This window comes from Helobdella robusta (assembly GCF_000326865.2).
Source record: "Helobdella robusta unplaced genomic scaffold HELROscaffold_1, whole genome shotgun sequence".
In the NCBI taxonomy this organism is placed as follows: domain Eukaryota; kingdom Metazoa; phylum Annelida; class Clitellata; order Rhynchobdellida; family Glossiphoniidae; genus Helobdella; species Helobdella robusta.
In genome coordinates this window covers 4,929,087-4,953,202 of record NW_008703570.1, presented here as the reverse complement: position 1 = coordinate 4,953,202, position 24,116 = coordinate 4,929,087, and the positions used below count along the sequence as shown (strand labels likewise).

Sequence of the window (24,116 nt, the reverse complement as noted above, 5' to 3'; positions counted from 1 at the left end):
ATGTTGTCATGCAGGTTTACAATGTTTCATGTTTTGTAGAATTATATTGTTTGTTTATTATAACATGTTCATATTATTGTTAATTATTCATATAAGATTGGAATTGTTAGTTAAACTTTGAGATTAGGGATATATAAGATTGAAAAAAAATGATTGCCGTTGCGTATTTTGTCAATAGCCGAATGAGCACACGACAGTAATAAAAACTGTTCCTAATGTAAGAATCAGTCATAAAATTTTTGAAAGCTCGGTGAATGATTCAAACGTGAATCTTAATTCTGGCGATGCAAGAACTGTTTTTTACGAAGAGTTTTTCTGTAAGTTGATAATGAAAAAAGATGTAACGTAATTTATGGTGACGGTCAAATTTCTAAAGCATATGATTTGATTTTAGTAGGGTTAGAACCAAATAATGATTTTTTTTCAGTTGGTTCCTAAAACTATCTTCTAAATGTTTTTAAAACACAAAATTTTCTGATGGTTTATTTTTATAAAAAGATATCGTACAGTTGTCAAGTTACTTCCATAAGCGTTTTTACAACTTGTCCTCATTACAGGGCGCCAAATAAGTTGTAGCTGTAGCGTTTTAGAACTTTTTGATGCTGGTCATTTCGTAAGTTTTAGTATTATTTTGATTGTTGTCAGAATTATCATAAATGTTAGCAGCAGACCGATAAGTAAGTTGAGTACTAATTAGTCAGAAAATTAGCATGCAAAATAAATTTTCTACCAGAACAGAAATAGAGTCTTTAATCTATCGGATGTAAATATGTGTTGAATTCTGAGTGACTTGCAAATATTCCTTAGTTTGTGTATTCCCACTAGGAACTGAAAATTCAATCTTGCGCTCATAGACCTGTTTTTTTATATATATTAAGAGAAAGTGTTTTTCAATTGCAGGAAAAACTTATTTTTGCTTCGTTTTATGTTATATTAACTATTAAGATAATTTGCTCCTAACTATGAGTGCCTTCCCCTTTCAATGCTGGCAGTGTGTTATGTTTGTTAATTCCATTGTTGAGCTTATTTACTGGTCGTCATATGGCAGTATTTATGATTCGTTTCTTTCATTTTGTGTTACTATGAAAACGACGTTCAAATATTGTAAATATGCTTCATGTTTTGTGACTTATAAATTGTGCTGGTCAATAAACTTTTTCATGAATTATAAATTTTGAAGTTGCTCCGTTTAATTTATATCTCAACAAACCGATAACTTATCTCAAGAGATAATGATTAAGTGATTTTTAAAAGAATGTCGTAATCTTACTACTCGATAGCTAACCTGCCGCTGTTGAAATCGCGTGGAGGCCGACCATTATTTGAATTAAAAAAGTTAATATTCAAATATCCCAATTTTTCTTAAAATTTTGTCCAGATTGAACGATTTTCTGATTCGTCGTTATCCGCTTAATATGATTTTCATTGCTTTCAAATAAAGAGATTTTAAACATGACTTGAGGGTTAAAATTTGTATTAGCCTACTCCTAGATAAGCCGTTCGAACTGCTTGATTATTTGTACATTGTTATCTGATATAGTTATTTATCAGCGTTTAAAGGCACGTGGTAATTAAATAAAATGAAAAGGAATGAAGTATCAATATATTGATATCATATGTTGAAAGAATGAGTGAGTTTTTAACCGATGTCGATTTAAAAAATTATAAATATAAGGCTAAATAGTGATGCAACTTGATTTTTAAACGCCTAGAAACACAAATTGTAAAAAATTTATACAATTTTGTATAATTCATTCATTCATTCAAAACAATAATTTGGTATAAACAAATCCTATATTTTATTAAATTATAAACAAGCGATTGCCAGGTAATGGTTTTTTTTTGATAAATAAGAATATGATTGAAATAAAAATGGGGAAAAATATTGTAAATTTTAAATACGTTTTGCCAATTTAAAATGTTGATGCATTTATTTCTCTTAGTTGAATTTCTCTGATTCTATACATACTAGTATCGACTAGAAAATTCAGCACGTGTTTCAGCGATATCGAAGAATGGCTTTCGACACTGAAAAATGTTTCCACATTTTTTATAATTAAAAAAATAACACGTTTTGATAATAAAGATACGTTATGAAATATTTAAAAATTTCATTAGTTAATATTTTTTAGTACAATTATTTTATATTTAATCACTAAATACCATGCCTCTGAAAATAACTCTATAGACGTACCTCACAAATCTATTATACAATAAGCAGTTCTCTTCTACAAAATATGGGTTTTAAAATTGTTTGCAGATTAAGGATTTTTTTTAAATTATATCTTTAATTCTCATTTCTGATTTCTATAGAATATTTCTTACTCAAGCTTAGTTAATTTAATTTTTCGAAAAAATCAAACTATAAATCGCGTAGCATGGTAAGACATGCAAGGAATCATATGACAAGGCGTACAAAAATTGTGAAGAAGTCAAATGAAATGAATATATAAAAAAGTGTAAAATAAAAATTAAAAAATATATAAATAAAATTACATTTTTAAAAATTAGTGTAGTGAGGTTTCCTAAGTCTGCAAAAGCCTCCAACCTTGGCATATTAAGAAACGCGTCCATAACTTAAGAAATAAAATGAAGAGAGAAAAATAAGGCTCCAAAGGAAGATTTCTTTGTATTAACACAAAAAAATTTATAAACTTTTTTTTAAATGTTAGCAATTTTTTATTAATTCATGGTAGAAATAGGAAACGTGAAAAACGGAATGTCACATAAGCTTTTACCCCTTTTTTCTCCTGATCACAAAGTGTCAAATTTTTTTCTCCCTGAGATCATTACTGGATTTATTTTTGTAAAAGTGGCAATCTAAAATGTTTGCTCCCATCCTGTGTCATCTCAATCAACTTTTATAAAACATCTGCGCTAGATGCTTTTAGATCAATATTATCACCAAAGGATCTCCCCTTGAGAATATTAATAGTTTTCCATCTTCCATTCTTCAGTATCAGTTCCACTCATTAATGGTTTTCCATTTTTCTATTGTTTTTTTTCAATGATACAGTGCAAGTGCAATTGTCAACTTCAACTTCCTGTTTGATCTTATCTCCGAGTTTTGCACCAACTTTTGTAAAGTCAGTTTAATTTTTTGATCTTATTTTCCATAATTTTTAGTTGCAATCCTTCATGGCAGACCGTTGTTCGTTGTTTTGATAGATGTATAACAGTAGCAGGATATTTGTTCAATACGTTATCATACCTCAAATTGATGGATAATTATTGCAAATTTTCAAATTTACATTTTTATGATTAAGACTGATTTAAACCATTTTTTTGCCAATTTCCCGTTTTTCAGGATTTTGTGAGATAATCTGTAAATTTGTTTATGTATAACTAGTCTTTCTTCTCTTAGTAGCTGTCGGATTGAAAATCCTAGCGATTAAAAAGACTAATAAATAAAACACCACGAAATAAGGAGTTGATTTGTGCGGGCTTTATAAGCCTATCCAAACGAACACTGTTCTTTTCTTCTCACGCTCACTGCTCTTCTGGTTCGGTGTTCTCATCATCAAACGCAACCGCAACATAGCTCAATTGAAATTTTGTATTTCCATGTGCTCTTGTTGTTTAGCAATTTTTCGTTCTTTATAGATCTTCTATCATTCTTTCAATTTTTACTTTTTGGCTATTTTCTTTTTAATCAAAGCGTCAAGCGTTTCTTTATTGTGCCTATTTTATCTGTGAAGTTTTTAATATAATCTGTCCATCAATCTTTGATCTTGCATCTGTGAAGTCTAAATTTGTTTGCTTATAACTTTTATTATTTTATCCTCTTTTGTTTCTCTCTCTTCTTCAACGTCATTTTTTCTTTTTTTTTATAACTTTTCATTTTATACTTATGCTGTTACATTCGATCTCGGTCAGACTACACTTGTCCTGCATACTTTAGGTATAATCCCGACTACACTTGATGCCGAATACCAGTTTTTTCTATTATTGTCAACAACTAATTACTTTTTATATAATAATAACAACATTATTATTATATAAAGAGTAATTAGCTTTACTATAAAAAGTTGAATAAATAAGTGCATTAAAAGTTTTAAATTTGAAAAAAAATCAAAGAAGTTTAACTTTGAGTTTTCAAGAAAAGCGGGCAAACTGTTCGAGCATGTAGGCCCTGGTAACGAGATGTTATATGATCCTGTACGGAAACATTTACTAGAACCAACAGCAAGCTCAATTAAAATCAATGGACATCAGTAACTTCTGGATGGCTTTGGAGAATTTTTAAAAAATTGGTAGATACTTTGACGCAAAACTGGTGATTGATTTGTAGATTAATGTTGGTATGTTAAACAATGTTGTTTATTGAAAATTAGTCAACGTAATCTTTTCAGTTTTGGGATTGCATTATCTCTTAAACAACAAATTTTGCCGATCTATTTGGTACTGACTGAAATACTGCATTAGACATTTAAAGCGTCATTTCTTGTGGTTCGAAACTTTTATCCAACTTATTTCACATTACTTTTTAAAATCTTAAGAGAATTTAAAAAGAAGTTGAAAACATTTTTAAATTGTTTAAATTAAATGTATTAATATTTTATTTTTAATTTTATTCATTTTTTAAGTTTAAATGTACCAATGTTTTATTTCTAAGTTTATTCATGAAAATTTAAGAACATTGAAGAATTTAAAAGACATTTATTTTACTCATTTATGTTATTGTGTTTTTTTAGGATCAATTACTATGTTATTTCTTATTTTATGGGAGTCAACCCTAGATAATCATTTATTGCTAGGCTGACTCTTTCACTTTTGGTGAATAAATGGAATTAAAAAAAATGACGTTTGTGTAACTTTATTATTTGTTAATAAAAGTTAAATCGCATTTCTGAATTAACAAATTTTTTAGTAAAAATTGAAAATCAGCGAAGAAAATAACTATTGGAACGTGTGCCTCCTCATATTAGTTTTAAAGAATACGTTGGTGAAACTCAGTATTTAGCCAATCATATCTTAAATTAATTACTCTAAAATAATGAAAAATTACTATGTATTAATGATATATGTATATTTTAGTTCGCACAACTTAGATCTTTTCTGTTATGCATCATTTGTCGTGTTTTGTTAAAAATATCCCAACAATAAACACAAACTGCGATTTTAAAACCCAGTAGGGTAGCATGGGGCAAAAAGCCACCTCTAACGTTTGGCGGTTGACCACACCCAACAACTCGAACATTTTTTAAAGTTTAATGTTGCCTTAGCTAGATTGGTATGTCCACTACCTAATTCTACAATTTAAATTATTCAAAAATACACTTTCTGTGTTTTATGAGGAAAACTATAGAGGTCTATCAAAAGAGCTTCTTGCCCCATACCTGGGGCAAAAGGCCCAAATTAAGAAATTAACAAAACAAGCTGTGATTACAATGGTTATAGCTTTAATAGAAACAAAATGCATGAAAAAAAATGCTTTATTATTTTTAATGAAATGACAAAATAAAATTTATTAAAATTTTAATGTTTTGTTTGTAATTTTAATCATCACACTCAATACAACGTTCCCCGCTTGTAATTTTTCCTATTTGTCTGGAACCTTTGCTGCCAACAATTTTCACTGGTTTCTGAACAGTTGAGATTCCAGTTTCGTCCACATTCCATATTTTCATAGCATTGTAATTTCCATTGTTGAGTTTCAAGATATATGTCGAAAAATATTTTTACCTGCTCTTTATTGAAGCCAACTAACCGTGATAAATTTATCGCTTCCGGCTTTCTAATAGATAGCGTTGGATGTCTTTTTAAAAAACCATACATCCAGTCTATCCCTGCCATTTTCATTTCAACCTTGAATGGATGGCTTAATTTCATTTTTTCGGCAAATTCAAAAGCCACTTTCCTGACGTCTGTTGTGGTCATTCCGAAGAGTGATTTTTCCATACTTTTAATAATTTCTACTAGTTCTAGTTCTTGGTCCTTTGTAAAAATTGAGTGAAAATGTCCCAGCCTAATTTTTCCAGGAAATTTGGTCATGGCCATCTGATGCCTTTTTAAAGTTCTTGCAGGGACCCCATATTTTTTGACAGCCGTTTTTAGTGGCAGGCTATTCTGATGCCTTTTTAAAGTTCTTGCAGGGACCCCATATTTTTTGACAGCCGTTTTTAGTGGCAGGCCATTCGTTACTGATTCAACAGCAATTTTCAATGATTCATCATTATAAGACGAACATCTGGTGGATTTTCTTATGTAATTTCTTACCATTTTCAATCTTCAAAAATTAAAATAATTTTAATTTAATTTTAAAAACTTATACAAAAACAAAAGTTTGAAAAAATTTTAAAAATATAATTTTAACTACAATTATTGGCTGCCTTAAGTGAAAATATCTAAAACTTGACAAATAGTTAAAACAATTAAAGTTAGCCTTCTTGCCCCAAAGTAAAAGAGGCGTTTGCCCCAAAAGAGAGCGCGAAGAATAAATTAAATTTTAATTAACAAAAAATTGTTCTAACCAATTTGAAGTTGATTTTCTATATGTAAAAATGATTTCTCCTCACAACAAACTACTCCTAATCACAAAAAATTATGTTATTTTAACAAATTTTAAAAGAAATCGAAAAACAAAAATTATAACACGAGCGATATTTGACCTACAAATTCTTGAAACTTTTTTAATAAAATAACCTAAGCTCAATACCACGCGGTTTTTTATTATAAATAATGTGGGTGCGTTCTATTTTTCAAAAATTAATTTAAAAATTTTCGGACTTGAATTAATTCGGATAAATTTGAAAAAGTGCTTTTTGCCCCACGTGGCGTTTTGCCCCACGCTACCCTACTTGTATATTTTTCAATTTTATATACTATTTCAAATTGTGCACATTTCTAACAAAGTTTTGCTCAAAATTGAAGTAATAATACTACGTTACTTTGGTCCGAGCTGTCAGACCAAGATGACGCTGTTTAAAAATCATTAGACCTAAACTTTGCCTTCAAACGATTCGCTTTTTCCTTCCATTGGGATTTGCTTCAAGAGGTTTAAAAATTAAAATCACTTAGGACAACTAATGTTTTTAATAACATCGCGATTATTTACTTTCTAAGTATTTTTTAAGTGATAAATCAATTATCCTCTTCTTGCATTCCAATATAAATATGTCCTTTGAAAGTCACCACATTTGTGCCACTAAATTTAAATTTTTATTCAAATATTTCGAATTTTCCTGATTTTATTAAGTATTTAACGTTTTTTAATCTCTCTCGACAACCATTATAATCACAATAGAGTATTGATTGAAATAAAAACATAAAAATATAATATTTAATTCCAACTTTCACTAATTAGAAACATTTCCGTCTTTAGTGCTGTAATAAAATTGTGACAACTACGAAATTTACGTCGCTACGCAATAAAAAAAAACAACGCCTTTTTTTTATACAGTCAAGAACACCGTGGTATGTAATGAATGCAAAAAATTTATTATTATTTTTCGGACATGAATGTAGAATAATTTCGCAAATGAAAATTATTTTATCAACTGATTCCAAACGTTTTTACTCAGAGTCGGTAGTTGGAATTTTTTTCCCAGTCGAAGCAATCATGGAGTCGGAGAAAGTTTTATCCGACACTGATCGATAGCCTTGTAGACGGAGAATTGGAAAATTTACATCTGATTATTCATGAATCTGTTAAATTATCCACTATTACTTATAGCAAAATTTGAATCTTACTTTAAACAATTTTTTTCCTTCATTCTAAAATGTTGTTAAAAATTCTATTATGTTGTTCTAACGTCACTCGCATTATAACCAGCTTTACACTACGACTAATTAAAGCTCTCAATTATTGTATTGATATCTCAATTATTTTATTGATTATTAATTTTAACACAACTGTATTTATTTGTTTACTAACTAACTCACTCACTCACTCACTCACTCACTCACTCACTCACTCACTCACTCACTCACTCACTCACTCACTCACTCACTCACTCACTCAATCAATCAATCAATCAGTCAATCAATTATTTATTTATTTATTAGTAATCCTAGATCTAACTTTTTATTTAACAAAAACATTTAGTCACGTCAGTGAAATTTTCGGCCCTCCATTTCCATATTGTTATGATTAGTAAATTTATAATCCATTGTTTATAAAAAATCTAATGGAGTTGTTAACTTGTGATTAAAAATTTCTCGTTTATTTTTATTTATTTTTGAAAACTTTTTAAATTAAAATTAGATATTTCGAATTTTCTCGATGCTATCTGAAAAATTTCCTGATTAAATTTTTTTTATACCTATCACACCATTTTCAAGTATTAACGCACGTAAGAGGGAGCGGAACATGCATTGAACAATAACGTATTCGCGTAAAAATGCTGTCAAAATAATAATTAGTCACGACAATCGTTGTATTTATTCATTTTGATCACTATTTTATTTAATTTTTAAATTTTATTAAAAGTTTTAAATTTGAAAAAATTAGATTTTAATTTTTGAGTAAATAATTATAAATTTATTTGCTAAAAGAACAAAATTGTGTTAAGTCTGTTTGGATGTCAACGACGAAAACCTGAAATACATGTTGTTTTATAATACGATTGAGTATGGTGGCACTTAAACCGCTTTTTTTCTATTTTTCGTTGTTTGACGGCAATGTTGAACTTAAAAGCCTGTAATATTAACTTAGTGTGCAAACAAAATCTAAATTCATTTTGCATCAAATGTCTAAAAATTGTCCAGAGCCTGAGCACTAAAGAATGATTGCCCAAAGTTGTTTTATTCACCTAAAACAGAACTGTGAGCTATCTCAGGTTTGCTGCTGATGTTGATTGACTAGCATCCAGTGGATGGCGTTTACATTACAAGTGGTTCTTCCATAAAACTAAACAAACATAATAACGTTAATAAAGACAAAGTAAAATCGGAAAAACTAAAATGTGTTTACTAGTTAGTGTAATCGAGCAGCAATCAACATGAACAATTCTTTCAACGTAATTGACAGAAGAAAATTTTTTGCACCAGAAATATTTCTATCATGAGAAAACTAGAAAATATGGAGCGGTGGCGGTCTATTTAACTAAAGTTCAAAAATAGAAACATATGCATGTTTTCAATATTGTTATATGCAATGTAAAATTTGGACAGCAAAGAAAAATGTAAAAAACGGATTAGAAGCACACTACAGAAATTTTGATGATTAGTTAGATACAGAAAGTAAGAAAAAAAAAGCATAAAAAAGCGGTTCAAAAACAGAAAAGTATATGGGAAAAGATCAAAATAAACAGGTTAAGTATTTTGGACATATTTACCAAATGTTAGATTGATTAAAAATATAGGATAATCGGAAGATCTGGGAAGAATTATCTTTGGATAACCTTAAACTGTAGACAACGTTGAATTTGGTAAAATTGAACGATAATGAAAAATTATTTTGGAAAATGATTTAAAAGACTTTTACGATCCCTTAAAAAACTCAAAAGCATCTTTGATTGGTAGTGTGGCAGGAATTTCCTCATTCCGTACCGCCAAAATTAATATAAGCATATAAGCAAGACGATGATACTGGCGTTGAAAGAAATTAAAGAAATAATTCAATCGAATGGAATCTAGTTTGTTAGCTGGCTCAAAAGCAGTAACGAGATGAGGTTAAATATTTTGTGGGGACTATTGTAAAAAGAATTTCTATTGCATGTTGTATTTATTTTACAAAATAGATGATCAAATAAATTTCATCCACCAGTTTTTCTCGTTTGCATTTAAATTTATTTGCTGTAAAAAAAAGTCTAAATTATATTTAATTTAATAACAATATTAATGAATTCAACAAAATTTCAAAATTCTTTTTATTTTCAAATGTAGAAAAATAATAAAATTAATTTTTTCCTCTAAAAAATTTTTGTCTTTCAAAAATTGAAAACCCACTCAAATCGGTTTTAACTTCTCTAATTACAACGAAGGACATGTCTTGAAGAATCTTAGACGTAAATTAACAGATCGAACTTTTCATTATGAAGATGAGCTGGCAAATAGGGAAGTGTTTTTCAACAGGCCGATTAAGTCAATTTAAATAAGTAACGTTATAGGAAGTACCCCGGATTCCATTTTGTGAGTGAATAAAGGACATGACTGCCTCACTTATTTATTAGAAACAGTCAAGAATTGGTTAGAGAAGAAAAATTAGTTTTTCCGTTAAATCAATCTGGACAAAATAATAATACTCATATGATATTTATTTTAAACAATGTAGAATATTTTGCTCTTATTGTTGCCTTAGTTTTAGCAAAACGTAAAATAACATAACACAACATAACACAACTTAACGTAGCCTAACATAACGTAGACAGAAAATAATGAGACGTGAACAGTCGTTCCTATACCTCCAACAAAATATATCCGTCAAAGAAAAAGTATAAATAATAATAATATATAATAATAATAATAATATATAAATAAACTACAATAAAATAATACAAAATAAAAGAAAATACCTATATAAAACTATAAAGCACTTGCGTGTATGAGCGCGCACACATGGGTAAAATGAATTAAAATGAATATTATTTTCTTAAATTTGCTAGTCAACCACGTCTTTTAACATTTCTTTGTACTTCCAAAGTAACAGAAAGAAAGAATTTTTAAATGGCAGGATAGCTATTATGTGTATATCACTGTTGTCTAGCAAGCTACTCCGGTTGACTTCATGAGGCACAAAATTTTAACACATTACTTTGTAAATGTTCTGGAATTGGATAAAGGCTTTATCTGTGTGCGTTTTGCAAATGTTGTTTTATTCTCAAGTTTTAGTGAGATATAAATTTAAGATTAATCACGATTTTTTGCTTTAATACTTCTTTATAATAAATTTTTGAAATTGAAAACTGAAGCGCAAACTTTATAAACACGAAAAGTATATATTGAAATATATTTCTCCCGAAGAAAGCAATAAAAATTAAAAGCATTTCTAGAGGTCACATTATTGTCAGCAGGAAAATAAGAAGCGTAGATTTGCCGCTGACAATTATCGTTCAAATATTCCCGGAAGTATAGGAGCTGCAGTGAGACAAATCTTTTGTTCATCACAATGCTTATGTCGTTCGTGTCAGTTTACTTACATATTCCCCTATGATATTATTTAATGAATCTCTGCAGTTTTATGCAAATTTGATATGTTGTCCTTGCGTCTCAAATTTTATCAACTAAAGCGTTTATAGAGTTTTTTTTTCAATTTGAAATCGATTCACAACGTTAATAAACGAAAATTTAATTTATCTTTTGACCGTGGATATTTTGTTCAAAAAATATATTCACTAAAAAATATTTGCTTGTAAATCATTGGTTGGTATATGAATGAAGCTAATTAAATCCGACCAATGCGGGATGCGAATCCACAAACCAGACTCCGCCCCCAAATGAACAACAATGCCAACAACAACAACTAGTCGGTTATTGGACAGCTTACATGACGCCCAATTTGTGTAAAAACGGCATCTCCAGTATTTCACAATTTACATGTTATATATATGTTATTTATATATATATATAAAATCTAAGTACATATGTGTATATATATAATATTTTTGAATTAAAACGTTGTCGTTAGAAAATTTACGAAGGCCACAAGCTGTTGCTGTTGCATTTCGTTCACCATGTCTAAAAAAAACGCCTTGAATTTTACAATTGAAAATTTGATATACGCGGATGTAACTAAATGTAAAGGTTAGTTTATTTGCTTTGTTCATTTTGATATATGTTCATTGAAGATTTTGCAAAATAATTTTGAAGATGTGGAAGGCGGAGGCACTTGTGTTTCTATGGAAGCTACCAGACATAGCACTGGCGTTCCAAATAATCACGATAATGCTGAGTTAAACCAACGTTCAACTTATTCTGGGCTAAACATGGGATTAAATTTTTATGGAGAAATGATGAATAGTAATTATCAAAATATTCAAGACCTGAAAAAATACCAAACGAATGTGAACGGCGGTTGGTGGGCCAGTCAAAATATGTGGCAACATTCGTATTTTCACAAAGCATTCAGATCATTTTTCTTTCATTGCAACATCAGTCGATACCACAAGCCAATATTCTTCATGAGAAACTTTTTCAACTGCCCAACATCCAGCACAAATGAGTTTTATTTGCAGCACATGGAAAACGTTGGATCCTTTCCAAAAAATCAACATAAAGAAATAAATTCAAATAAAATTAGTGACGAAGACGATGATTTAGAGTACAAAAAAAATTTAATGAACGTTTCAGGACAGAATATAGAGCATATAAGCTGTGACGATAAAAGAAAAAACCTGGCAACTAGTACCGCTAATGATTTTAATAACAAAAATTTTAAAAAATTTGATATGAATTCAAAAATAAATCAGTTTTCAAAAAATGTAAAAATTGAAAACCACATTTTAAAAAATAACTCGGTTCCAAAAATTTTTAAATGCCCTGAATGTGGAAAGACATTTAACGCTCATTATAACCTGAACAGACACATGCCAGTTCACACGGGAGCGCGACCATTCATTTGCAAAGTTTGTGATAAAGGCTTTAGACAGGCAAGCACGCTGTGTCGTCACAAAATAATTCACACCTCCGATAAGCCTCACAAATGTAAAACATGCGGCAAAGCATTCAACAGATCTTCTACTCTCAACACACACATGTTGATTCATAGAGGATACAAACCATTTATATGCGATTACTGTGGTAAAGGATTTCATCAGAAAGGTAACTACAAAAATCATCGTCTGACTCATTCGAAAGAAAAACAATTCAAATGTGAAATATGTCATAAAGCTTTTCATCAAATATACAATTTAACATTTCACATGCACACACATCAAAAAAACAAACCGTTCACTTGTAAAATTTGTGGGAAAGGATTTTGTAGAAATTTTGATTTGAAAAAGCATTCGAGGAAACTGCACCAGGACGAAACTCATGCCGAGGCATTCAAATCCTTCTACAACATTTACGATGAGCAATGTTACGAAATGAATCAGAAACTGAAAAGCCGATCATATAACATGTTTAACAACCTGTATCTACCATCCAGAACTTCTTTAAGAAACTGTGAAAATTACACAAACACACATAAAGTTTGTGGCACGTTGAAGCCATCGTCTTCATCGATCAATCTGCAACCGATCACTTTTAATCATTTTGAATCTTCTTCAGATTACCCTTACGTTGTAAGTTAATCCTCAATGCTATCAAAAACATAATAAGCCGTTAAATAGAAAATTGTTTCAATAGTTGTTATTCTGTTGTGATTTTACTGACTAGGTTTTGTGTATTAACATTTTATTTTAACCATAAATTCGAATAATATAAAAAAGAAAAAAATGCTATTTACATTAATAAAAATTACATTAGCAGATATATGTACACAAGTACGCATATACATTTATACACACATACATTCATACACATACACTTATACACATACTACACTTACACACGCATACAAAAAACACACACAAACACACACACACACACACACATATATATATATATATATATATATATATATATATATGTATATATATATATATGTGTGTGCGTGAGTGTTGGAAGGAGACCATATTTTATACAGTATTGTATGAATTCTACCAAATTGTTGGCATTAATAAATTTATAGTTTGTCTTTTCAATTTTTCTTGCTAGAATTTTTTGGAAACTGTTCAATTTATTTAAAATAGAATTTTTATCCAAGTACATCATGAAAATTTAATAAAACTGTTGTTATCCAAATTCATCATGCAGATAATGTCATATTTCGATTTTTCACAAATCATCTTCAGTGCTGGTTTGTTTCATATAGTTTTTTTAGTTTTGCCTCTAACTTCCGGGAAAAATAAAGCAATCGCTGCTCGCGTTTTTTCTCTTTCTATATAAACCAAACAAACGTGCACTGATAATGATTTTGTGAAAAATCGAAATAAAGCGTATCTGTATGATGAATTTGGATGACATCAGTTTTATTAAATTTTTTGGTTGAATTTGGATAATAATTCTATTTTCATAAATTTATTTAAATTTAACAATTTCCAAATAATTCTAGTAAGGAAAATTAAAAAGACCAACTTTAAATTGATTAATGCCAACAATTCGGTAGAATGCATACTTTTTCTATTTATTTACTTAGTTATTCTTTCATTTATTTATTAATTTGTCATGTTGTCATAAATACCAAATGACAAAAATTAAAAAAAATATTTATGAAATTTTAAATTTACAAATAGGAGTTAACAATCTGGTTGATTTTTTTAAACTTTCTATTTCAAAAATGTCAATGTTAATTGAAACAATATTAGAGCTGAAATTGGAGTTTGTTTTTTTTTACAACAATTACAGATCTGAGCCTTGGATCGGTACGTACGAAGCTGCAAAAGCAAAATCGTCCGCACGAGTAGAAACAGATTTAAGTAATCATAAATAAAAACTATGATTCTCAATTTTTGTTATTTTCAAAATTAAATAGATAATTGTCAAATTTAATATATAGAATAAAATTATTTAGTTATTCAGTTAGTAAATCAGCTAATTTTAAATAAATGTCATCTAATAATATAAAGTTATGATGTAAGTATTTTAAAGCATCTTAAACTATTTTAACAAATTGATGCCAAATTAACACAATTTTTTCAAACTGATCGTTTCAAGTAATCGAAACCTTTCCAGACCAATATGACATTTAGCTGTATTTATAAAATTATGATAATTTGACTTGATTTTAGATATTTTCAACAACTAACATTATTTAACTGAATAGTTACGATGTTTACTGGTTTATAAGAATCCAGATGACGAACAATTTCAATTTACCCTTTTAGTAATTGTAAACTCTTGTCACAAGTTTAATTCAGAGTAACTTAATTTTAACTGAATCAATCACTCAATCAAGCAATTAGATTTAGATTTCACAAATATATGGGTCTTGAGATTCGCACTAACCTTTGTAAATGATGGAGACGTAGTTTGAGAAAGATATAGAGAGTTTCAGAGAAAAGGGCCAAAAAACAAACGCTGATTTAGCATAAGAGGGTTTAACACGAGTTAAGAAGTGAAAACGAGAAGACATCGTAAATTGAAGGCGTTTAAGTTGAATTTATATATCTAATAAGTACTTATTTTAAAAATTATTTTATTTTATAGGTAGCCAGTGCAAGAAAACAAGGTATGGAAAAGAAAGGGGCACGAACAACCTGACGTGCAGCAGAGTGAGGCGAAAGCTTTACTTAAACGATAGAGTGTAAAATCAAGAAGACCATAGTGAAGCAAGTTATAATAATGAATGCTAGATAAAACTAATGAAGAAACAAATAATAGAAGAGTAGGATCGTCAGAGAAAGTCAAAAGTTATTATTCCATCTAAATAAAAGTAATATCTTCTATCAACACTATTAACCTGAGAAGAAAGAAACATGATAGAATCAGAAATAAAGCATAGACTACGATACTTATGAGAAAAATCGAAAGTTTTAGAAATGGGTCAAATAAAATATTGAAATTTTATCTGAGCTATCATAATCATAATGATAGATACTGTCGGATCCGAGTCAGAATCCGGAGTTAAGATACATGCATGTTCATAATTAAATATATTGTAAACCAAATTTTATCTTAATTTAGAACATCAAGAACGATAATTAATTTGGCACTTCACACTTCAACACACGTCGTTTTATCACACGTTATTTAAAACCAAAAAAAACACGTTTTATTCTGCTGTATAGTTACAAACAATTGTTGATCAAAAAAGTAGATTAAATTTTATTTTACGGTTTATAGCTAAAAATATTTTACTAAATTAATTTTTAACTCGAATTCATTCAATATCCGGTTTTTATCGAATCTCCAGCGTTGGGTTCCAGCATTTTAGTACGAATCCGTTTTCGGACATTCCCACTGTATCGCTTTAAAAAACCTAAATTTATGTTTTCACTCTTTGTGTATATTTCTCTCATAAATAATAAATATTATTATTTCATTGAAATAAGACAAGCTGAAATGTTGATGAATATTTCATGTCTAAATTGAAAATAAAATGCAGCACATGCGTCTTTCGTGGAAATTCACATCACTTCATCAAAATGTGCTTTGTACCATTTTACAAACATTTTTATAACAGTTTAAATGATAATACATTTCAATAATTTAAAATACATGTAAGAAATAATTTTTGTACTGTATTTTTTTGCTATACATTAATTGTAATGTTTTTTGGTATAATCCTCTTTGTAATGTTAAACATTTTTACATTTTTTGATGATTATCGCTTTTTTCAAGAAATAACGAAGTTAATTTTTTTTATCAATTTGTATGTTTTTTGATGGCTGTAAATGAGCGTTATACCGGTATTGTAGAAAATTTGGAAAGAGTACATTTAAAATATCGGTATAGTTCACTTTAAAATACGAGGATGCAAAATTGAACTTGGTATCAATTGGCTAACTATTTCAAATTTTTACAACCTAGAAACAATTATATAACATTTCTATAACATTTCACATTCAGTTAAATCTTGAAAAGCTTACAAAGCGAACAGGAAGTTGTTAGGAAAGACGAAGCAATCCTTTTTTCTTCAGTTGCATAATGAGTCAAAGGAATAGATCGTGTTCAACGAAGCGTGAATTATGATATTAAACTACTCCCATTCAAAACTTCTACATCCAATTAGGCCTGCATATGTATTAATCTATTCATTATAACCAACTGGTTTTTTGTTGTGTTTTAATTAAATATTAAAAATCATTATATTTAATAAAAATGCCCTATTGCTTTTTTGCTTATCAATAGTGTTAATAATAATAATGATAATATTAATGTTTTTGTTTGTATTCTTATTATTTACTTTTCAAGAATGCAATTAGTGATCGTTTCCAATTTCTGGAAAAAGATCTTCGGCATTATATTCCAGAGTTAACTGAAGGAAGGGTGCATTGATGAGAAATTCGTTCCCTCTGCTCATAAATACTGCCGACGTTCCTAATGAACTTCTGGGCGAGTTTTTAAAATTTGAAAATGATTCAAAGAAAAATCGTTAAGTGATATTTGGTGTGCGATGCAACATTCGAATCCAAACGTTACCCTAGAATACTAGTGCCATTTTCTTCTATCTATCGATCTTTGTGAAAGTAAATTTTCAACCCTTTCAAAAATAAATACAAAAGCTAGAAATAAATTGCACGTTGAAAACGACATGCAATTGGTTTTGTCGTGTACTTAAACTAGAATTCAAGAAATAATTAGTTTTTACCATTATATTATAACATTCAAGTATTATTTTACTGTTTAGCTCAAAAATAAGTTGTTTAAATTTTCAATAGGAATCATGAACTTCTCGAGAAAAACTAAATGAAAAAGGTTGAGAAGCACTGATATTTGATAGGTGAATCGATTCAATCAATCTCGATGCAGCTCGAACTATTTTTTTAACGTTCAAACTCAACGCAGTTTAACATTGCGCCATACCTTTCATATATTTGACTGTAGACGACATTTCTCTATATGAACTCAGCCGATGAAAAAGCAAAAACAAACGTGAATATCTGCGTTAACCGAATCAATATCCAAATACTATATAGAGACCTTTTAAAATATTCATTAACATTCAAATCCTCGTGATCTACTCTGTATAACATGCTCTCTGTTAATTGTTGTATTTACCGTAAAACGATTAACGAACGTTCGATTTTCCGTTTTTTCCCTAACCCTAACCCGAAAATTAAAGTTTTCTAAAATAATTGTGGTGCTGGTTGAAAAAATAGTTGAAAAAAATTTATCGTCTACACGCTGTTTATATTTAAAATTTTTAACATTATTTTATCATAACAACAATTGAATAAATATTTCTTCAATTTTATTTTTGATCGAAACAATACATCATCAAATATGGATGCAAATAGCTTGCTACAATATATTTTGCAATGATGCAAAAATTCATTGTTCATTGTTTCCAAATCTTTACACAATGCCATGCCAATCTTAAAACGTTAGTCAAAATCAAGCCTTATTTTTGAATCTATATACTGTTGTGTTTCAAACCTTTCTTGAATATTCTTTTAACAAGCATTGATGTCCTGTATTAAATTATTTATGGTGATTGTCTTCACAGATACACACACACATACACACACACACACACACACACACACACCACACAAACACACACACTCACAGACACACACAGACACGCCACACATGTGGAGTACATAGTCGAATTGTCGAATTGGGTCAGCAGTGAGTCCTAAAATGTTTTATCCTTGACGAATATTTCAGTGCACATGTTCCACAGATCCATACACCAGTACTATCGCCGCTTAGGGCCGTCTGTTTTCGTCGAATTCTTTTTTTCAGCAAGAGCAGCTGCACGTGCCAGTTCATAAGCCTAAACCGCCGACCGAGTAGTAGACCTTCTCCATTCCGAGCGCCGCAGAGCATCAACACAAAAAGTCTTGGGGTCTAAACTAAACCACATTTTTTCATATTTTCTTTAAGACTGTTTTTATATCTACGTAAAGGACCACTTGCCATTTTATTTCCTGACGACAGTTGACTCTGCATGGAAATTCTTGTGTCTGGTATATGCATAACATGCCCTATCCAATGAAACTGAATTTAAAACAAAAGCGATTCTATAACTATTGTACCACACTTTGTTAGAACCATTGTGTTAGGGACTTTGTCTTCCCACCTGATACCAGCAATCATACGCAGACACCTCGTATGAAAGTGGTCAAGCCTACGAATGTGACGACGGTAGAACGTCCTGTTTCGCAGCCATAAAGCAGTGAAGTGAGCACAACTGCTCTGCATACCGCAATGTTGGTGGTAATGATAGCTCCGTGCTGTTACCAAAGACGTCCGGTCAACATACCAAAAGTAGCACCTGCTTTTGCAAGCCTTGCTGTAATATTATCATCGATAGTTGCGCTTTTGGAGATATATCCGCCTAAATAACAAAACCTATCAATAAAATTGAGACGTGAGTCGTCCGCTATTATATGGGCCATTACCCAAACAAAACTGGGTAGCTCTGATGCAAGACCTCAGTTTTTTTCAGACTGACTGTTAGTTTAAATCTCTTAGCTGTTATATGGAAGCGGTTGAACAGCGTCTGAATCTCTGCCTGCATGTGTGCAACCAGTGCACAATCATCAGCAAATAACAGGTCGCGAACAATTGAGATCGGTGTCTTGGACTTCGCTTGCAATCGTTTGATATTAAAGACATCCCCATCTATACGACAGCAGAATGGTATCCCCTTACTACCGTGACGAAAAGCAACCCAAAGCATCAATGAAAAGTAGATGTTAAACAGCAATAGAGCCATAACACATCCTTGCTTGGTTCGGTTTGCAAAATCAAAATCCTGAGACTGTTCACCATTTTCAATCACACTCGCTTTCATACCTTCATGGAAGGAACGAACAATAACATGTTACGCCTATTTTGAATAAGTTGCACTGGTTGAGGGTTGAGAAACGTGCTTTTAATTGCGTGCGGTATGACCGGGTTTAAATATGACAGCAAGTTTCCCACCAATCTCATAATTCGTTTAGGATGCGTCAATTAGCACGTGTTTATATACGCTGAACCTAAGAAGAGTGTAATAAACATATCTTTAGTCATATTCTTACCTACACGTACATTAATTTTGACAATTTTTTACATCTGTGTTGAAAATATTGATTTGATCTTGTTTTTTTTAATAAAAAAAAACGTTAATTAATTTTTGATTTAGCTAGTTAATCTATAATATGCACTTATTTCTTTTCAAAAGATGTTATAGTGTTCTTACCCTCTTACCATTTATTTACATGTGTTTGATGAAATTAAAATAAAATAACTGTAAGGAATCCAGAGATTCGCTCATTAAGATATGTAGGTACTATAGCTGTGACAGGGACAATCATCGTTCACGAGGCTTTTTTTATCCAAATAGGCCTTTGTAACACTTATGCAAGTTTCCCTTAACTCCTGAGGCTAGTTGAACGATAAATGTTCTAATCGAGAACGTTCAGTAATGTGGTTGAGAGGTGGCCATAAATCAAGATAAGTAATAGGTCAGTGAAAAACGCTGGTGTCATATCGAATCTAGATTTTTTCAAGAAAAGCCTTTATTACTCAACATTCTGACGATGATTTTTCAGCTACCAAGATTAAGAGCAATTAGAATATGTTTGATAGTTGAGTCAGCAAAAGCTCTTATGTGCGGTATCAATTGTAGCTAAACTGATTTCTGCAATGAAACGCTTAATACATGTAAAGTTTAAATTTGCTCATTTTTGAAAAAGATTTTCTTTCTAGTTACACAAATTTGAAACAGATTACTGGTTGTTTTATAAAATCTAACTTTCTAATCTAAGTCTAAGTCGCAGTGACTTAAGAATGTCATAAGAATCTTATTCAATCGTGCCTCTGAAGTCAACAGCTGAAAAGCAATTTCGGCAATGATAATTTAGTTAAATTTAATTAATATAAATTTTTGATAAATGAATCAAAAATATTACATTTTTTAATGGTTTTAGATTCCCGGTGATTCAGAACATATTTTCATTGTTTAACAACGTATATTAAATAGTTGAAAGCAAAAAGTCTTTTAGTGTAACCCTTGCATTTTTTAAATTTGTCAAAATAACGGTTTGATCATTTGAAAACATTAAGCAGTAAATTTTTGCTGTAGTTTCACTAGCGTCTGTCAGAGACAAATATAACGCATTCATATTTAAACATTTGTAAATTATATTTCATATAATTATCTATCTATTTCTATTCTGTGCTTGTAAATTAGGTTTCATTACTTTGGTATCATCTTATATATAAATGCAAATAGCACGTGGTCATATTTTATTATTGCACGTGGTAATATTTTATTATTGTTGGCTTTGTAAACGATCCTGAAATTTAATTTTTCTATTTTAGGTTGGTTATTCATTTATAATTTCTGTAATATTTCATATTGTTTCAATTGATTTTATTTATGTTCTTTATTCACTCATTTGGATTTTCTATTTTAGATTAATAAATCAGGTTACTGGAAAGCAAACTTATAAATTAAATTCCAAAAAGAAGATGGCTTTAGTAACCAGTAAGTTGTATTTTCGACGAAGACGAAAAAATTAGAACCGCATATAATTACAAATGTTTAGGTGGTTCTTTAATAGACTATGCCTTAGCGAAAGAAAACCTATGTTTAGAAATTGAAATGTCGAGAATAAACATGATCGTTATGGGCCTTCCTGTAGAAATACAAAACCAGCTTGATAGAGAAGAAATAACGACCACTGTTCAAAGAACTAACAAAAATTGATGAATGTGTTTCTAACATCAAGCCAAAATATGACAATAAATTTTTAAGTAATGAAATATCATACAATACGGACGTCAAGACAAAGCAACTTTATCAACACAAACAGAGATATGAAAATGTAGACAAAGAAATTTCGGTACCAAAATACAAATTAGAAGCAAAGACACATAATACTCTAAATAAACAAAATCAAAGACATGAAAATAACACTCTAAATAAAGAAAATTTCGTTAGACCAAACTTTATCAGGTCAGAGAAGAATATTAATACCACAGCAAATAAACCATGTTTTATGTGTGAAGAATTGGGCTAGAAAAATCGATACTATCCAACAAATGAATGTAGAAATAAGACTCTTTACTCATCAAAAAGAGAAATTCATGACACTAACTACCAAACAGATGACGAAGCACATATGATGAAAATTGAAATTGACAAGAAATCTTTAAACTAGAAAGCCCGGGAAAATTGAATGCACTGATAAGAGTAAACGTAATAATCGATAATAAATTAAAAGTTAAAGCGGTTTATGATAGTGGATCAAATATAAGTCTAATAAATAGGAAAATCATAGATATTTTAAAACTAGGCTTAATGAATAATAAAAGTACTTTCAAAACCATCAGTGGGCTCAATTTTAGTTCGGCCCGGGCAAATATAGTTGTTAAGGTTTGTAATTTAACGGATAATTTAAATACATACGTAGTCAAAAATAATAATTTTTCCTATGACCTATTACTGGGTCTAGATGCAATAAAAAAGTTCAAACTAATTCAAGATGAAAATTTTAACATTCTACAAAGAATTAATAAAAACAAGATCATCAAAATAGAAGAAAGAGATAAGATGAATAACAATCACAACATGGTTAAATCAGATAAACTGACTGACAACCAATTTAATCTACAAAAGGCAGAAAAAAATAATTTAATTAAAATTTCAGAAGTCAATTTTAATGAAAATATGAATAAGACAATGTGTGAAAATTTAGACCACATTGAAGATGAAAATAGAAGAAAAAATATTTTAAATTTAATAAACAAGTACAAACATATGTTTGCAAAAGATAAATATGATGTAGGAAAAGTGAAGTCGAAAGAAGCAGAAATAAAATTAACCAGAGATGAATATGTAACAGCAAGACCATATAAATGTTCCATAGTTGATGAAGAGGAAATCAAGACTCAAGTCAAAAAGTTATTAAAAGCTGATTTAATTGAAGAATCGGAATCCCCTCATGCCTCGCCAGTAACTCTTGCTTTTAAAAAAGATGATGGTCGTCGGATAAGACTTTGCATTGATTTCAGACGATTAAATAAATTAGTAGTTCCTGAATGCTATCCATTCCCTACTATTAATGATGTCATAGATAAGGTACCAAATTGCAAATATTTCACTGTACTTGATATAAATTCTGCATTTTGGTGTATATTATTAAAAAAGGAAGATAGAGAAAAGACTTCTTTTATAACTAAGTATGGAAAATTCATGTTTAAGGTTTTACCCTTTGGTCTTAAAAATTCTCCAGCAATTTTTCAACGTATTTTATCCAATATCATAAGAAGAAATAATCTGGACAATTTTTGCATTAACTATATTGATGACATACTTATATTTTCACTCTCTTGGGAAGAACACATTATTCATATTGAAGAGACTCTACAAATTATCACAGAAGAAGGTTTTAAATTAAAATTAGAAAAATGTAAGTTCGCTGCTAAAACCATTAAATATCTTGGACATTTTATTCAAGAAAATAAAGTAGCACCAGCTCAAGAAAATTTAATCGCCATCAAGAATCTTAAGAGACCAACAGATAAAACAGGAGTTAGAAGTGTGTTAGGATCTATTAACTTCTACCTTTAATATATCGAAAATAGTGCTCAAAAATTTGAACCACTGCATAAGCTCTTGAAAAAAAATGTTAAGTTTCATTGGTCCCAAGATTGTGAAGATTCTTTCAACTTGATAAAAGAATATTTATGTTCTCAGCCAATCTTAGCCATTTACGATAAAGCCAAAGACACTTATATTGAAACTGATGCCAGTTATAAAGGAATGGGAGCTACTTTGAAACAACTACATCCTGATGGTTTGTTACATCCTGTTGCATACTTCTCAAGAAAATTATCAGAAAAAAAAAGAAAATGGACATCATCCATCTTGAATGCAAAGCTATCAAAGACGCAATAAAATACTGGCAATATTATTTGATTGGTCGTGAATTTTTTGTTTGTAGTGACCACAAACCTCTTGAGAATCTAAAAACGAAAAGTAGAACAGATGAAATATTGGGCGATTTAGTGCACTATTTGTTTCAATTCAACTTTAAAATTATTTATAAGAAAGGAAAGGAAAATATAATGGCTGATTTACTCTCTCGATCACCAGTATTAGAATATTTTGAAAATGAGGATGCAGTCCAAGTTGTAAATTTAATTGAAAAACCTGAAATTCTTCAGGATCAAAATGATAACATGACTGAATTAAAGAGTGCCAAGAAGATTGAAAAACGCCATGGTATTATTTACAAAAAATTGAAGGAAAAATCAAGGATATTTGTTTCTGATAAATTTGGTTTAAGAATAATAAAAAAGGTACATGAATATTATGGACATATTGGAGCTGGAACATTGAAAGAGAAAATAAGACCATTTTATTATTTCAAAAACTTTGATCAACTAATTGAAGAATTTTGTAAAAGTTGCACTATATGCTTAGAGAACAAAACTAGAAGAAATAGAATCATCGGATTAATGTCAAAACTAGGACCCGCGACAGAACCATTCCAAATTATGTCCATTGACACAGTTGGTGGATTTGC

At 29.8% G+C, this 24,116-nt stretch overlaps 2 protein-coding genes across 2 annotated transcripts; one reads left to right on the top strand and one right to left on the bottom strand.

Annotated features, from left to right (window-relative positions):
- Positions 1–5,511: 5,511 nt before the first annotated feature.
- On the bottom strand, positions 5,512–6,222 carry HELRODRAFT_158893 (hypothetical protein; the record flags this gene model as incomplete). The annotated part of the gene is made up of 1 exon (XM_009010855.1): positions 5,512–6,222. One exon carries the CDS (start codon positions 6,220–6,222, stop codon positions 5,512–5,514), a length of 711 nt encoding a protein of 236 aa, XP_009009103.1.
- Positions 6,223–12,329: 6,107 nt separating this feature from the next.
- On the top strand, positions 12,330–13,175 carry HELRODRAFT_63207 (hypothetical protein; the record flags this gene model as incomplete). The annotated part of the gene is made up of 1 exon (XM_009010854.1): positions 12,330–13,175. The coding sequence occupies one exon, from the start codon at positions 12,330–12,332 to the stop codon at positions 13,173–13,175; it is 846 nt and encodes a 281-aa protein (XP_009009102.1).
- Between the last annotated feature and the right edge of the window lie 10,941 nt (positions 13,176–24,116).